Here is a 15,756-nt window from a genome sequence, read left to right as displayed (position 1 = left end):
CGGCGCCGCTCCACGCCCAGCCGGCTACGCGGCGCTCTCGCTACCAGCGCTTTCCTCGCGATCCTGCCGCCGCCGGCCGTGGTCCGAGGGGAGCCGCCAGCGAGCCCGCGACGTGGCAGCGCGCCGACGCGCCGACCGCCGGGGACGCTGACCTTCCGTGCGGCAGCCCGGTCGCGACCAACCCAACCTTTCGCAAAGTGCCATGGCACCCCAACCTGCACATGCTCAAGATCAGACGAGTCTGAACAGAATGTATTATCCGTTTAGTTTCCACGCTCCTCTACAGCCGACGCGCGATCGAGATAACCCTGGAAAATATGCCACCACTGTCATGCTGCGGTAGCAAAGCCGATGACAATTCGCGTTTTCTTTTCACGATATTTTAAACCAACTTTGCGTATTTCCCTTTAGCTCTGCACCACGTATATTAAAAATGTTGTAACACTCTTTTTCAATATCGACGTATTTGGCATCAGTGTGTCCAGTCGGTTAAGACGACAAATATTCAAATCAATTAACTCGTAGAGTCTGCACTACGTGACGTACGACACATACAATTTTTTGGAATCTCGCAAAACGAGGCACGATCATGCCTGCAAAATTGTCGGTTTTTCTGTCAGTCGATGCTGCTTGCTATGACTAAGGTGTAGTCGTTAACCATTATCAGGCAAAAAATGAAAACTCGTTGCGTATTGAATCGAATTTTAGACTTTCCATAGATGAATTTCCGATTTGGTAATGTTGATTCGTAATCCAATCGGAACAGTATTAACCAAGGTTGTACGAAGATTCATTTTGGTCCATTTTTAAAACACTTCAAAGCTACAGGCAAATTTGACGAGAAAACTGTTGTAAGTCCGTTTTATCTTTTAAGATGCTGATCAAGATTGGTGTAATTTTTGCTAATCAGCCATTTTACGTGCTCTTCATGAGTGTACTTTATTTATTATACAATCGCATCAGAACTGATTACAGTATTTTTGATAAATGTAGACAAGGAAATTTATGTACATATTTTATATAATTGTTACAACGAATTAAGAGATCCCATGATTTTATTCATGTATTTATTCAAAAAATTGGCCTCCATATGTAATACATAGACAAATAGATAGTAATGTAATATCGATAAATGTCAAGAGATAGGTTATTCATCAGTCTGTGATTCGGATCAAAAATACAACTCTTGTAAGAGATTTGATGTCTTTTATAATAAATCTGTTGTCCATGTGTCATTTTACATTTTTCATAGTACTTGTTAAAGACATTTCTTCATTGATGCTGAACATTATTTATCAAATTGTTTGACAGTAGGCACTAACATTGGAGAAAATAAAGAATCGCTTGTACATAAACTATAAGTTTTGTATGTAAAAAAAAGAAAGAAACAACGAAAACGAGCACGCCCTGTTTTAGATTATGAAGGTTCGTGTCAAAAAAATAATAAATGCAACATCGACCGAAGTGAGAACGAACAGTTTAGTAACGAAGCGCCTATTATTTGCATTCTTCTGGTTTGGAAAAATCTGTTACCGCTAACAGAAGCTCAACTGTTTACGTCTGTTCGCTTGTATCTGCAATAAGGTGGTGAAGGCGAGTCGGCAGATGTGCTCGTTCGACTATAGGACGGTCTAATCGAGATTAAAATCGTCAGCTTCGGGATGCGTTTGAGTGGGCGGTGGCTGAGCGGAGGCGGCCCCAAAGCCACCCATTCCCGGCATACGATTGCCGGGACCGCCAGGCATGCCTCCCATCATGCCACCGAGGCCGCCGGCGCCGCCAAACTTGGAGGAAACCTTGTTGATCAATGCCATCACCTTGGGATTGCTCTGGTACTTGAAGATGTTACTTGGATTTGTCGAGATGTCCTTAAATGCCGCCGCCACTTCTGGATCCTGTGAAATCGATCGGATTATTTGACGATGTGGTGACAATCGTAAAGCAAAGCGTATCGAGACTTTTGGCGAAAAAGCCTACCTGGAAAGCCGTGAGTATGTCCGGGTCGTTCAAGAATTGCGCGAACGGCGAAGCTCCGGCTCCGGCCGATCCAGCAAAGCTCTCGGAATCATTAGAAGCCTGTTGCTGCTGTTGCTGCTGCCTGGTACTGTCTTCCCGCGCCTTTGCCTGCGCTTCGCGCATTTTCTTCAGGCGCTGGAGCTTCTCGCGCTCCAGCCTTTCCAAGGCCTTGCGCTCTTTCTTGCGCTTGTACTCCTCGATCTTGCGAGCCTGCAACAGACAGCGCACGCGAATGATGCTGGTTCGAGCCAAGAATCCCTGCACCCTGATCGAATGGGACGCGAGCGAGCAAACAAAGCAGGACGCTGGCGCTGTCGACGCAACGACGATGACGTGGCGTTACGCTCTTCGGTCCGGGCCGCGAAGACGTCCAAGCGCTAAATCACAATGACGCGAGACGGCGACCTCGCCAATTAACAGCGCACCACTTAATAATAGACCGCACACCGGCCAATTGGCCGCTAGCGAAATACTTAAGGCCAGTGGATGCGTCGCTCTGCGACGTGCACCCCAAGCTCTCTTGGGCAAATGGAGATTCGATTATAGTACGAAAGGGCATCGCTCGTTTCTAGAAACAAGTGTCTCGATCGCGAAAAGTATTCGACGCGTCGAACGACATGGTGAGCCGTACGCACAGCCCGGTCCGCGCGAGCATTGTCAAGAACAGCGAGAGACCGAGCTGGCTTCTATATAGTTATGGTATTAATACGCGAAAGTCAAGTCGTAGACAAGGAAGATCCACCTTATTCGGCGGCAGCCCAGACGTCTAAATATAAAGGCGTCCAACATCGTCGGCACTTGGTCGCGCATGTACGTGTGCGTGTGCTGCTCGCTGCTACCTCGCGCGCGCGCGCGCGCTCTGCCTCCCTCCCCTTTCGTCAATTTATCCAAAGCACGTTTGTCTTTCGACTCTGCGCCACGGTCGAGGAATAAACGGCGAACAACGAGCAGCGACGACCTCGCGAGGAGATGGACGCTCGTCGAGCTGCCGACAGTCGAGCAGAGTGCGTCAACTGCTCGGTCGCATTCGAGATGCGCGAATCCGCGACTGGTGTCGGCCGGTGGCGAGCGCGCGCACGGCCGCACTCGCCGACCTTGCTCTCATATTTTTGCGAATATCCAAGTGGACACGCCAGCAAGTCGGGAGCATCGCGCTGACGCAACCAGAACTTGGGGGAGGGGGCGAGGGCAAACGCGCCCGAGCTTGCAACTCGTCAGTCTTGCGTTGTTTGCGTCTGGAAAGGCCGCGAGCGATTCGAGCGTCACGGCTAGTAGTAGCCAAATTCGCGATGTCGGAGCTCTGCCTCGGACCTGCGGTATTCGGGGAGGGAAGATCGGCACGGCCGATCGAATCGAAGCGAATAGCCGCACGCGCGCGCGCGCTAAAATAAAGAGAGAGAGAGAGAGAGAGAGAGAGAGAGAGAGAGAGAGAGAGAGAGAGAGAGAGAGAGAGAGAGAGAGAGAGAGAGAGAGAGAGAGAGAGAGAGAGAACACCGAGCAACGACCGCGCTGCAATGGCATGTGCCATTGGCCGCAAACGCCGCACGTCTGCACGCTCTCGCGCTTCTCGTACTACTCGCACCACTCGCATTCGACATCGGAAGCCTCGCGGCGGCCGATGAGGCGCGAGCGCGGGGGTGCGATCGGCCGAGCCGCGGCCGACGACGAATGCTGTCCCCGTCGGGCCGCGAGCGACCAGCCGCAACTGCACTGCGCGTGCGAATCGTCGCACGCGAACGGACGGAAACAAACAAACGACGCGGCAAGCTCGGGATGCCCGCCACCGCGGCGGCCGTTCCGCTGGCAGGGCCACGTCGCCGCTCTTTCTCGCTCGGCCGTCGCTGGCCGCAGGCCTGCGACCGGCAGTCGGCTGCTGCGCGATAGAGAGACGAAGCCAGTAGAAGCCGCGCAGCCAGTCAGTGTGCGTCCCAGCCGCGCGAGCTCGAGAGCCACTGCAGACTCGAGCCATGACGGCCACGAGAAGGAGGGCCACGCTCACCGTCGCGGCGGGACTTCTGTTGGGCCTTCTAGCCGTGAACTTGCAGGGTAATCTCGAGTCATCCTCCCCGCGTTCGTAAGTGACGGAACTTGAGTGCTGTGCCGACGACGCCGAAGACCGCCGCCCGTCGAGTGTCTCTCCCTTGCTTGTCCCTTGTTCCCCGATGCTTCTCGCGGGGCCCGCGGACATCGCGCCTCCATTGCCAGGCCGCCGCACGACCACGGGGGTGTGACAAAGTCTCGTGCACGTCGAAAATACGCCCGTCGCATTCTTATTCTGACGCGCATTCGGAGTCCAGCTGGAATTTATAAGCCACGGAGCTCGAGTCGCGAGTCCTCACGTCGCCCGATTAACCGAAACATTTGGTTTCCGTTGATTAATCGGCGTGGCTCGCGTTCAGGTGCAACTCGCGAGGCAACATTACATAAGACGTCGAGTGAAAATTCCGAGTTTTTCGCAACTGCTGCTCGGAGACGTCACGTTCATAAAATAGATTCGAAACTTTAAATACCGCATTTTCGAAAATAAAAACGGCGTGCCGGATTTACGGTCGCCCGAAAGAATGCCTCTGCCAAAAATACAGAGCAAACCGCGCGTCGGGACGGCCGCGCGGTAATACGGATTACAAGGCTCCAATGCAATGCTTGTAAAAGCCGAGCATTCGATTACATAAGCAGGCGCAGATAAGCGCCACTCGGCCAAAAAGAATAAAACGGACAGTTTATTCGTAGGAATCCTCGCGGACTGCGGCAATTTCGTTTTGACCTGCGTGCAGGCGCGAGCGATTGATACACACAGGCATACGAATATAAAACGGGAGGGAAAAAAAAAGAAAAAAAATCCGACAGATTCTATCGCGGTCGAAAATAGCAGCCAGCTGTTATGGTGCCAAAAGAAACTGCCGCAGTAATGCGGATCGGAGAAATGTCAACGTTTGGTGTGCGGACTTGAGGCTCTTCTGGCCGATCGCGATCGAGCAAGTGTCCGTGGGCATCGGTGGAGCGATACGAGCCGCTCGCGCGCGATCGCCAAACGAGACCGAGTCCTCGAAAAACGCCACCCAGTCGTGAGCGGCGCATTAATCACGCGAAAAGAAACGTATCTATTAATTTCCGAGGCAGTGATTGACCGACGTGTTCGATCGCCGGCCCGAAATACAATCCAAATTGGCCGAACAATGAAATAATTGTGATGTCTATTTTCGAGCCCCTTATAAATTTGTCGAGACGCCGGTAGAACGGTCGTTTTCATTCCGCGTTCGCGAGTCCAGGAGCGCGCAAGTTGACGTTGACCTCGACGCCAACCTCGGCGCCCACCGGCTTCGAGCGTCGACCAGACGGAGCTCTAGAATGCAATCAATCTGGTGGATCAAATCGTTGACATTGCTCCAGTTCGAGCGTGCATCCGCGCGGTCGCGGGTCAACAGCGAGAAGCCGAAGACGCAACAGGGAGGGGGAGGCTCGAAGGCGAAAGCTCGCGGCAGCGGCGGCGGCGGCGGCGGCGGCGGCGGCGTTGAACATTGACCGTAGCGGAGTCGAGCCGACGGGTATAGCGCGCGCGTGCGTTCGCGAGTGCGCCGCCGCCGCCGCCGTCTACCCCGCGACGCTAAACTTAGCTCGCTCGGCCTCGTCCCAGGTAGAGCGCACTCGAAGTAAATCGGCGTGCGTCCGACCGAGATCCTCGCGCGAGCGCGCGAGTTTCCTCCAACGTGCGTCTCGCCGCTGGTATTGCGAAACGCTTGTCCACGCGTCGCGTCGCGCGTCGCGCGTCTCTCGGCGCCTCGCGTAACGCGACTTTGACGACCGAGCGTCACTTGCGGATGCTCCGACCTCAGCCGATCGCCTGCGCGCCGTCAATCTCCCATTGGCCGGCCCGAACTGCCGGGTTATCCCGATAACAACACATCGGCGCTTTTATTATTAATCAATGTAGATCTCGGCTTCGCGCCTGCAATCGTCTTTGACAACCGAGATAACTGCACGACAAGCAGCTGACCTCGTAGCTGAAGACTGACTGCCACTCGGAAAGCCCTATTTAAAATGTATCCCTCTGAAAGCAGAATATCTGTCAGCTGAGAGAAACGACTTGCAATAAGCATAGTGCACACTCAAATTCTGTCGAGTCAAAAGCTGACCGGAGGATGCTCATTATTTTGGCTGTTCAATCGCATGAAACCTGTGTTTACATGACGCGCGACAGGTGTGCAAGGTGAAGAGCTGGAAAAAGTTCCGTCGGAGGACCAATGCCGGCCTTACATTGAAAAAGCTTTGAAGGACTTGGGCACAGGTACGTCAGTTTTGCGCTACGAATAATTCTTTTAAGATTGTTTTTTCAATGAGCAACTTTCAGCATCGACTTGCTTCATTTCGCGTCATCCCGCGTTCGATGTACGTTTGAGTGAAGTAGAATAGTACATTACCGAACTAGCACGGAAAAGTAATCGCGATAAGGAACACGAGAACTAAGATCTCTTTCCCGAGCACGTTGGGTACGGTGTTTTACAAAATAACGCTTGAAAAAGTAAGAGTTTGAGCACGCGGCAAAGTCGTACTTTTCGTACGGCTAGTTGACAAGGTTCGGCTTCAATTAATCAGATTAAACGTGTTATTGTCGAGCGTCCAGTGTTCATTTCACGTCGGCGAAAGTATTGCACGCCGATCAACGATTGTTAACGATCATTTTCATATTTCGAAAGGATCAGAGGAGCAGGTGAGCAGCCCTGACGATGCGCCCGAGGAAGACGACGCTGCAACGGCTGACGCTCACGATCGCGGGGCTCAGATAGACGAAGACGAATCAGGCGCCGATGCCATCGACTTGGTATGTTCGGATTTTAACTTTGCGGGGGGAAAAATAAATCGGAATCAACGAGCCGCACGTCCGCGATATTTATAGACTGCAGCTTCGGTGATCAGAGGCGGCTGTCGGGAGGGAGGTGTAACGGACTTCGAAAAACGTTAAAAAAACAAACAGAAAAAAGGAAAAAAGAAAAAAAAAAGATGCGATTGATAGGCAACAGGGCCACTAGAGGACCACATATGCGGGTATAATTTTAGATCTTGCGTAGCAGTAGCGCATCGGTGGATATCTATTTTTGCGAGCTCAACAGGTTTCCACGCGACTATTTTCGGACGACGCGATCGCACGCCCATTTTTTGCAATATCACACTGAGACTTTGTAATAATGCGTTGGGATTGCCGCACGACTGGTGCCCAGGATGACGAATCGCCGAGCAGCGACATCGAAGTCGACGAAGTGGACACGGTCGAGGTGACGAGCGTCGAAGATGAGGGCGAGCAGGGCGAGACAAATTCAGTCGAAGCGGCCGACTCCAAAGAGGAAGATGAACGATCGACAGGTTTGCACTTGACAGATTGCCTAGCCGCGACGGATTCGCGATGTAAGTCTGTGAATTTTAGAGGAGCGCGGCAGCAGCGGCGAATCACAGGAAGACGATGCTGCTGATTTCGCTGAGGGCAAAGCCAACGAAGAAGATGACGTCGTGATCGATCAGTCGAGCGAACAAAATGAAAAAGACGACGACAATCAATCCGAGGAGGCAACGGACGCGGACGGCAACGACAATGAGCCATCCAATTCTACCGAGGATGAGGGAGCAATTTCCAAGGAAGAGAGCGACGAGGCGCCAGCTGAACTCGTCAAAGGCGATGATGGCGATGACGTGAGCGACGCTGAAGACGCGATATCCGTCGAATCGGAAGCAGTGGTAGCCGAGAAGGCCACTTCAACAGAGTCGCCAGCAGCTACGAACGACGAAGAGAGCGGCGAACAGCCGCAAGCTGAAGAGTCGGATAGGCAGGAGGATGAAAAATCAGAAGATACCGGTAAGATTTGTTCTGTCCACGCGCGTCTCGGCGTAAATCGTAGATTGCTTGCGTTGTCTCGCGTTGACGCTGGGAATGATTGGTCAACGCTTTGCAGCAGACGAAAGTGACAAAGAGGAGCAACAAGGAGAAGAAGAAGGAGCGGAGCGAGACGAAGAAAAGGCAGGGGGTGACGAAGAAGGGGACGAGTCTGCGAGTCCGGAGGAGGAGGAGTTGATAATGGAGATCGAGGTGCCCGAGATACTGCGACCCAGGGACCACATAGGGCAGTTGCTCAAGCTCGACGAGGAAAACGAAGACAAGGAGAAAGCCGTGGAGAAGATTGCAGATGTAGTTTTGAGGGACCTCAAGAGGCTGTACGACAATGCGATCAAACCGCTGGAGACTCTGTACAAGTACCGCGATTTGAGCAACAGACATTTTGGAGGTACGCCGATAATATCGACGACAATTGTAACCGTGATAATTCAATGCTGGCTCCTCAGATCCGGAAATTTTCTCGAAACCCTTGGTACTGTTCATGGGCCCGTGGAGCGGAGGAAAGTCATCCATCATCAACTATCTGCTGGACATCGAGTACAAACCGACGTCTCTGAGAACGGGTTGGTAAACACGTTCACGCGACTATTAGTGCGGCGACTAGCTAAGCACGATGAATTTCAGGAGCCGAGCCGTCGCCGGCGTACTTCAACATTCTAATGCACGGAGAGGAGGAGGAGGTGTTGGACGGCACCCAGCTGGCGGCCGACTGGACGTTCTCCGGACTGCAGAAGTTCGGCCAGGGACTGCTCGACCGCTTGAAAGGCTACAAGCTCAACAGCAAACTGCTGGAGAAGGTGAACATCGTGGAAATCCCCGGAATCCTGGAGATTCGCAAGCAAGTGCAAAGGCTGTTCCCATTCAACGACGCTTGCCAGTGGTTCATCGACCGAGCGGACATTATTTTCCTGGTGTACGATCCTTCCAAATTGGATGTCGGGCCCGAGACCGAGGCTATTCTCGACCAACTCAAGGGCCGCGAGTACCAGGTAGGTGGTCGTCTAATCAGCGCTCTCTCGTGATCGTCGAGGTAGGTTAACGCGTTTCGCGTCGCAGACGAGGATCATCCTGAACAAAGCCGACCAGGTGAAGCCCGAGGAACTGATGCGCGTGCAGGGCGCGCTCATATGGAACATCTCGCCGCTGATGTCCAGCGCCGAGCCACCGGTCATGTATTCCACATCGCTCTGGTCAATACCCTACGAGGCCGGCGCTCCAACTAGGCTCCTCTACGCCCAAGAGCGAGCTTTCCTCCGCGACCTCCGATCCGCCATCGACAAAAGGGTCGAGCATAAAATCGCCAGCGCCAGAAGATTTGCCGTAAGTTGCAATGACGCTACGTTATTATGACGCGCTTGCTTATTCTCGCTCCACTCAATGACATCTTGCATCGTAGGTACGAGTGCGCAACCACGCCAAGATGGTGGACTGCTACTTGACCACCTACTACAACCACAAGAGCTTCTTCGCCAAGAAGAAAGACGTGGCCGAGCGCATCATCGAGACTCCTCAGGACTATCATATCTACGAAGGCCTCAGCACTCTCACCAACATCTCGCGTTACGACCTCCCCGACCCCGACGTCTACCGCGACTTCTTCCGATTGAACAATTTGTACGAGTTCCCTCTGCTCAGCTCTACCTGCACCTATTTCCGCGGCTGCCCGATCAATAGGCTCGACGTGGCCATCGCCTATGAACTACCCGAGCTTGTTGGTAAATACAAAAAATCGGTCGAAGCCGCCCTGCACGTCGACGAAGCAGTTGCTGCCACGGCAACGCCTGCATCCGCGATCTCAGCTGCACCAGCTCAAGCACAAGCGCAGAAGGCCAAGAGTGGAGCTTCCAAACTGTCTCTCAGTTGAAAAACATTATGCTAACGGAGAGAGAAACGCTATCTTGCGAATATGCCCATGATCCGTTCACATTGAAATCTCTCAAAACCAAGATGATAGTGTTTCGTAGCTCCAAGCTATCTGATTCAAAAAATAAAGCGTCTTGTTTACTGTTTCGGTCAGCTGGTCTGCCGATTCGAAAAATCTAGATGCATTAAATATTAACGAAAAAGTAGTAACAAATTATACAAGCATACGTTTACAGATTTTTTGCTATCAATAAAAAAAAAAAAAAAAACAGGTTAATAAAAAAAAGTAAAATTTGATTCAGTAGGTGTATAAAAATACATTTTCAAATGCATGTCAGTGATTTTAGTCAAGTTACAATAGACAATAAACTAGATTCTTGTGCACAAGCCAAGTTGTAGGAATAAACCATTTCAAGTAATAAAATTAATACCAATATATACTTTCATAAAATTGTGAAAATATGCGAGAACGTGAGAGTATGTATGAGTGACAGGAAAAAGCTTTTTGACATTTCTTCTTTCAATAATTATTGTGCCTTAATTTATAAATTGTGCTCATGCTAAGAACGACGATAGGCAGACAATCAACCAATTGTAATTTTATAAGTACATAATTTTCATTGTCAAGTTTATACTTTATGAACTATATTTATGAACACTACTATCACAGCTGCCTGTTAACATTTATTAACCTTTTTCAAACATATCAAATAATTGTTGCAAATTATTTTAAATGAAACACTAGTTTAGTTTTATATAGTTCATGGATCATTTAAAAATCAAGCAATAGGCTTTTAAAAATGCTACATTATGTTAATACATAATTCTAACTTCTTGAAAGCTAAGCAATAATACTGCCCATATCAATTGATTAATTAATCACGATATTTCATAAAGTTGTAAATTTTATGTTTTGAAAATCTTTACAAAAATAATTGCACTATGTACAGTTATTCAAATATAAGCTTTAAACAATAAATAAACTGTAATTTAAAAAAGCTGAAAGTGATTGATTTTTTACTTAAAGTAAGTTTTATGAAAGTAATAATACTTACATTTGGTGTAACTTCTTTCAACCACTCATCAGCTTGTTCATCGAAATCAAATTTACAAGCCAATCTCAAGTCATTAGCAGCTTCTTCCCACTTGCCAAGAAGATGATAAGCCCTTCCACGGAATTTGTGAGCTGCTGCGCTATCAGGGTTTAGTTCCAAAGCTCGAATGCAGTCTCGAATACAAGCATTTGGCTTATTCAATAACAAATATACTTGTCCTCGCTTGGCATACAAAAGTGAAGCTTGTGGATTGAGCAGTATAGCTTCTGTATACAATTTAATAGCCTTATTATAATCTTTCTCAACAAATGCAGACACAGCGTCTGAGCGCTTATCTGAAGATTGTTCTATTTGTTCTTCAGTTGGTTGCAGATTATAATCTCCCATCTCATGTGGTTTATCATCATCTGGTTCTAAAATAATGAATAAGGAATAAATTTTCCACTCAACCAGGGCTATGATTTACAATATTTGAACATTGCATACCAATGACTCCAGACATATCTAACTCCAAATCACTTTCTGGCTCACTGTCTGGCTTGTCTTCTTCTTCCACTTCTGGCTCTTTTAAAGACTCATTTGTATCTTCATCTGTTGTTGTTTTTTGCTGCTCTGGGATTTTTCCACCCATCTTCAATATAAAATTTTTAAAAAATTCTAGTTGAGGATGATTGATGATTGATGGCTGCTTGACGCATAACTCAATGAAAGCTTTGAGTTGAGATAAGTGTTCATTGCTTATTGGCAAGGACATTTTTCAATCTACAAACAAATAAAGGTAACTTTCAACTATTTTTGATATTTGTTCCTATTTTAAAAAATGCATTAAGAAGGAATCAAGCATTATTTTGATTGAAGCAAGCAAAGAAAACAAAATCCATGTTTATTAACCTATAGTCAATCAATATCAGCGAAACCGTGGAGAGAAAGAAAAAACAGTTTATACCCGAAAAATAAAAGATGATTGAAATGTGAAAACTTAGGTTTTAACTTCTGTTATTGCACAAAGCTACAATTTTTAAAGTAAGAGCAGAATAAAGAAAATCAAGAAAACTGAATTCAATAAACAAATCGGTTATTGAGATTAAAAGAATTTCCTCAACTATTAATCTTCAAAAACAAAGACCTCTCAAAGCCGTCTTACACAAAGCGAACAGAACTCATACACATTATCCGTGACAAAAAAAACTCCGGCGACTTTTGACACGTCTACGGAATACGATGGCAGAGATTAAAACCTACGACGATGGCGACACAAACCCAAGATACAAGAGTATAACGTAATTGAAGGCTTAAAATGTTATGAAAAGTATGTATACCTATATATATCGTTGTATTACTGTATAAACGTGAACGATAAATTTTAATCGTTGGTGAATAAAAAATGGACACATATACCTGACCGGCACCGGCAAACAAAACCGGCTTCTCTTGCTTTTCAATTAGTAGTTTTGCACTCACGCTCACTATCTTTATCCTGTACATACTAACATATATACATATATATATAGTCTGATTTGGACATAGACCATGAAGACTATATGGATTGGAAATCTGAACTTGAACGTTTTATTCTCGACAGTAGAGGGTCGATCAAAACGAATATGGTCGAATCGAGATACCAACACTGACCATAATAACCACATCTCAATATTGCGGGTCCAGGGCCGGGTTCTCCTCGTCCTCGGTTACAGTCCTCGCTATCACTCATCAATTTTCATTATCACTTACTTAGCAGCCAAAACGGCGGGAAGTACAAATAAATTAAATTAATTTATTCAAGACCGTTGTTATATCACATCGACTTTCTACATAAAAACATCGGAGTTCAGACATCGGCCATCAGATATTTATCATGGTGAAAAAAAATTGTCAAATGATATATTATTGTACTAATAATGTTAATATATATAATAGATCTACATTTTTCATTGCTCGCATCCTGTACAATCATCGACACAGATATATGCTAAACAAACTATTTGTTTTTTAAGTTCATGATCTCAGTATACGTCCGATGTTCGATGTCTCCTTATGTAGAAAATCTCTTACAATGTAAGTGTGTTAGTTTTATATTCTTAGACTGTTCTATCATTCTACTGTAACTCTATATATCTCTTTACTATAATCTTGCAATCAAAGATGAAAATATCCATTGTTGTACTTTGTGAATGTATTAAAAATTTACAATTCGGATTCAAAATCCATTACAAATTAAAAAACGAGCGAATAAGTTTCAAATTTGCCGGCTCTTTATCTCGCAAAGCACTAAATATATATGTAACATGTATATAGATGTTAGCCGTGACATGCCGAAGTCGTCTGTGGGCAGTTTGTTTATATCTCGACACTCGACAGTGCAAGTACCCACTTGGCCAGCAGTGGTGATGTGGTGTTCGTTGAGAGCACCCCCACCTTGAAACTTTATCAGTCGTTGCGATGATTGGTCAATCATAACCGGGAGCCCAGCAGCAGCTCCGTGGCTGCAATAAGAATGGCCGCCGCGTTGAGAAGGAATCTCGGAATTCTGCAGCCGTTCCTCGGCAAAACGCATTTTCCACAATCTACTTATCACAGGTAATTAATTAATTGAATTGTCGATCCATTGGTCCAATTCCATCTTGTTTGATGGCTCTGTTGAGATTTAACAAATCTGTCTGTGTGTGTATGTATGTATATATATATATATATATATATATATATATATATGTGTGTGTATGTATATGCACATGTATGTATTTATTTCTGTATTGGACAACACAGTGATTTCAAACAATAGATAGTGCATGTATATGTTTTAATTTTCAATCATTGATTAGCAGGCAAATATCGGGATCATCGGCTCGCCAACAGGACGAAGGATGGCTGAGCAAACTACTTGTCAGGAAGATTGAGCCTACTAAAGAGCCTCATTCAAGGATGCTTTCTGACAAACAAATTATCTATGCCTTACACACGCACAATATCCGCCCTGACTCTCGCGATAAGTACCTTAGAAATTAGTGAGTATATACACAAACTGCATACATTTTTTTATCAATTTTAGTGATTGTTTTAATATTAAACGTATTCGTTTTTTTTACAGTGTTCATAATGTTGAATACCTTCATTCTAAAAAACAAGATTTGAATCTTGAGCTTGTTGGATCATGGACGGTTGAAGTTGGAGATCTGGATCAAGCTCTTCATCTTTGGTCGTATGGATCTGGAGGATATCATAGCATTGACAAGGCACAAGCTCTACTTGCCAAAGATGATGTGAATGATCAACTTTTTAACTGTTTTATTTTAAAAACATAAAATTACATATTTTATCAAACATTTTAGACATACCAAAAACTCCTTAGTGAACGAGGTAACTATCTGAGATCGCGACATTTGCAATACTTACTAACGTTTAGCTACTGGCCAGCAATTATTGCAAGAGAAAGTGAGAATATTTATGAAGTAAGAAGTTACACTCTTAAGCCAGGAACAATTATTGAGTGGGGCAACAATTGGGCAAGAGCTATCAATTTTAGACGCAATAATAACGAACCTTTTGCTGGATTTTTTTCGCAAATCGGTCGATTATATAATGTTCATCACTTTTGGTGTAAGTTTTGAAGTTGAACTGCATCTCTGCCAGAAACAAAACAAAACCTTATTTTCTCACTATGTTTTCAGGTTACAAAGATTTACAAACTCGCAAAGAAACACGTGAGAGTGCTTGGCGGTCACCTGGTTGGGATGAATGCGTAGCTTACACAGTTCCTCTGATTCGCGAACATCATTCCCGCATTTTAAAACCAACATCCTATTCACCAACAAAATAAATACGTTACACCTTATCTATAAAGCAATGCAAGCGTGAAAATTTATATTGAAAGTTAGGAGATTTGACGAAAGCAGTGGTATACTGTTCTTTCATATGTTCAATGTGTATATTCGCATTTGTATATCTGTAAAAGTTCGAATTATTGTAAAACAATAATGTACAAAAGTAATAGAGTTTTTTAGTTATATTATGATGTATAAAATCAACTATTCCATTTAATAGAAAGCTGTAGACAAAAACAAAATAAGAGTCTTTTACCCAAGCAAACAAGCTATGATAATAGCCAATAAAATAGAAATATTACTTTTTTTCATCAGGCTGTAAAAAGAAACAAAAAAAATACAATCTTAAAATTGGAAATAAAATTATATAAAATAGGATTACTGGATTGTAATATAAAAAATTGATTTGAATACTTTTTAGTATCAATGTTTTATTATCCATTCGACATAGCGGGTCTTTGTTCGACATATTTTATTTTACTAAACCTTTGAGGCTTCATTGACAATTAATTATTTTGATTGCACTTACGACCATTTATTTAGCAGATACTCGTGCGGTTTTTGTCACTGTTTATTAAAGTAAGAAATTGTATTTTTATGATCTACTTCTGTTTAAAAATAAAAATAATAATTATCACTGAAACCAAAAGTGGTTGAACTGTAGTGTATGTATGTATGTATGTATATGCATATATAATACATATATGTGTGTATACACACGTACATACATACACATTATGCGTATCCTTTTTTTCTTTTTCTTTCCGATTACATTGCTACAAAGTCTTAATTATCTATTACTATTACTGTCATCAATTATTCATTTCCTCCCTTTTACGTTGTTCTCCACATAACGTTTGAAAATCATAGTTTACTGCGCAGTGCATTTTTTCTAGAAAAATCACTTAACTCTGTCGTACTATTATTGGATTTTTCTCGTCGCTCCTTTTTTAGGCATGAATTACGATTTGTGATTGGCACCAAACCGTAATATGCGCAATCATTATTTAACGTGTGTGCGTGCGTGGGAGCATCACTTGCACCGCGTTTAGCTGTGTGCACAACTGCATAATTTAGTTTTTTTATTATTTTGTGTTTCACATTCACACATTATGGTTAT

General features: G+C 45.3%; 3 protein-coding genes across 6 annotated transcripts; 2 read left to right on the top strand and 1 right to left on the bottom strand.

Moving 5' to 3' along the window:
• Nucleotides 1-159: 159 nt before the first annotated feature.
• LOC131669782 (putative protein FAM10A4) lies at nucleotides 160-12,290 on the bottom strand. Of its 3 annotated transcripts, none has more exons than XM_058944915.1 (5): nucleotides 12,217-12,290; nucleotides 11,305-11,580; nucleotides 10,819-11,231; nucleotides 1,978-2,226; nucleotides 160-1,895 (listed from the first exon to the last, which is right to left on the bottom strand). In XM_058944915.1, the coding sequence occupies exons 2-5, from the start codon at nucleotides 11,570-11,572 to the stop codon at nucleotides 1,632-1,634; spliced, it is 1,194 nt and encodes a 397-aa protein (XP_058800898.1). In that variant the 5' UTR covers nucleotides 11,573-11,580; nucleotides 12,217-12,290; the 3' UTR covers nucleotides 160-1,631. The 3 variants fall into 3 exon arrangements, with proteins under 3 accessions (XP_058800898.1, XP_058800897.1, XP_058800899.1); XM_058944914.1 differs by having other exon boundaries at nucleotides 12,138-12,285; XM_058944916.1 differs by lacking the exon at nucleotides 12,217-12,290 and adding an exon at nucleotides 11,710-11,782.
• LOC131669781 (sarcalumenin) lies at nucleotides 3,729-10,759 on the top strand. The gene is made up of 10 exons (XM_058944913.1): nucleotides 3,729-4,062; nucleotides 6,215-6,301; nucleotides 6,711-6,835; nucleotides 7,233-7,374; nucleotides 7,436-7,861; nucleotides 7,959-8,288; nucleotides 8,347-8,463; nucleotides 8,525-8,889; nucleotides 8,957-9,220; nucleotides 9,297-10,759. Exons 1-10 carry the CDS (start codon nucleotides 3,984-3,986, stop codon nucleotides 9,762-9,764), a joined length of 2,403 nt encoding a protein of 800 aa, XP_058800896.1. The 5' UTR covers nucleotides 3,729-3,983; the 3' UTR covers nucleotides 9,765-10,759.
• An 838-nt stretch (nucleotides 12,291-13,128) lies between the features above and the next one.
• On the top strand, nucleotides 13,129-15,207 carry LOC131669786 (protein NipSnap). Of its 2 annotated transcripts, none has more exons than XM_058944923.1 (5): nucleotides 13,129-13,395; nucleotides 13,641-13,820; nucleotides 13,904-14,075; nucleotides 14,145-14,412; nucleotides 14,484-15,207. In XM_058944923.1, exons 1-5 carry the CDS (start codon nucleotides 13,313-13,315, stop codon nucleotides 14,630-14,632), a joined length of 852 nt encoding a protein of 283 aa, XP_058800906.1. In that variant the 5' UTR covers nucleotides 13,129-13,312; the 3' UTR covers nucleotides 14,633-15,207. The 2 variants fall into 2 exon arrangements, with proteins under 2 accessions (XP_058800906.1, XP_058800905.1); XM_058944922.1 differs by having other exon boundaries at nucleotides 13,131-13,395; nucleotides 13,638-13,820; nucleotides 14,484-15,197.
• Nucleotides 15,208-15,756: the final 549 nt, after the last annotated feature.

The sequence above is a fragment of the Phymastichus coffea genome, unplaced genomic scaffold (genome assembly GCF_024137745.1).
Source record: "Phymastichus coffea isolate CEN01 unplaced genomic scaffold, Cenicafe_Pcof_1.1 PCOF00096, whole genome shotgun sequence".
In the NCBI taxonomy this organism is placed as follows: Eukaryota; Metazoa; Arthropoda; class Insecta; order Hymenoptera; family Eulophidae; genus Phymastichus; species Phymastichus coffea.
This window is presented reverse-complemented; position numbering and strand designations above follow the sequence as displayed.

Excerpts from the sequence above, each read along its gene's own strand:
- LOC131669781 (XM_058944913.1), top strand. The coding sequence starts at position 3,984 with ATGACGGCCACGAGAAGGAGGGCCACGCTCACCGTCGCGGCGGGACTT. Across the intron at positions 6,836-7,232 it reads GCGCCGATGCCATCGACTTG|GATGACGAATCGCCGAGCAG; the intron begins GTATGTTCGGAT and ends ACTGGTGCCCAG. Across the intron at positions 7,375-7,435 it reads GGAAGATGAACGATCGACAG|AGGAGCGCGGCAGCAGCGGC; the intron begins GTTTGCACTTGA and ends TGTGAATTTTAG.
- LOC131669782 (XM_058944915.1), bottom strand. The coding sequence starts at position 11,572 with ATGTCCTTGCCAATAAGCAATGAACACTTATCTCAACTCAAAGCTTTC. Across the intron at positions 11,232-11,304 it reads AGATATGTCTGGAGTCATTG|AACCAGATGATGATAAACCA; the intron begins GTATGCAATGTT and ends TCATTATTTTAG. Across the intron at positions 2,227-10,818 it reads TGAAAGAAGTTACACCAAAT|GCTCGCAAGATCGAGGAGTA; the intron begins GTAAGTATTATT and ends TGTCTGTTGCAG.
- LOC131669786 (XM_058944922.1), top strand. The coding sequence starts at position 13,313 with ATGGCCGCCGCGTTGAGAAGGAATCTCGGAATTCTGCAGCCGTTCCTC. Across the intron at positions 13,396-13,637 it reads CCACAATCTACTTATCACAG|CAGGCAAATATCGGGATCAT; the intron begins GTAATTAATTAA and ends ATCATTGATTAG. Across the intron at positions 13,821-13,903 it reads GATAAGTACCTTAGAAATTA|TGTTCATAATGTTGAATACC; the intron begins GTGAGTATATAC and ends TTTTTTTTACAG.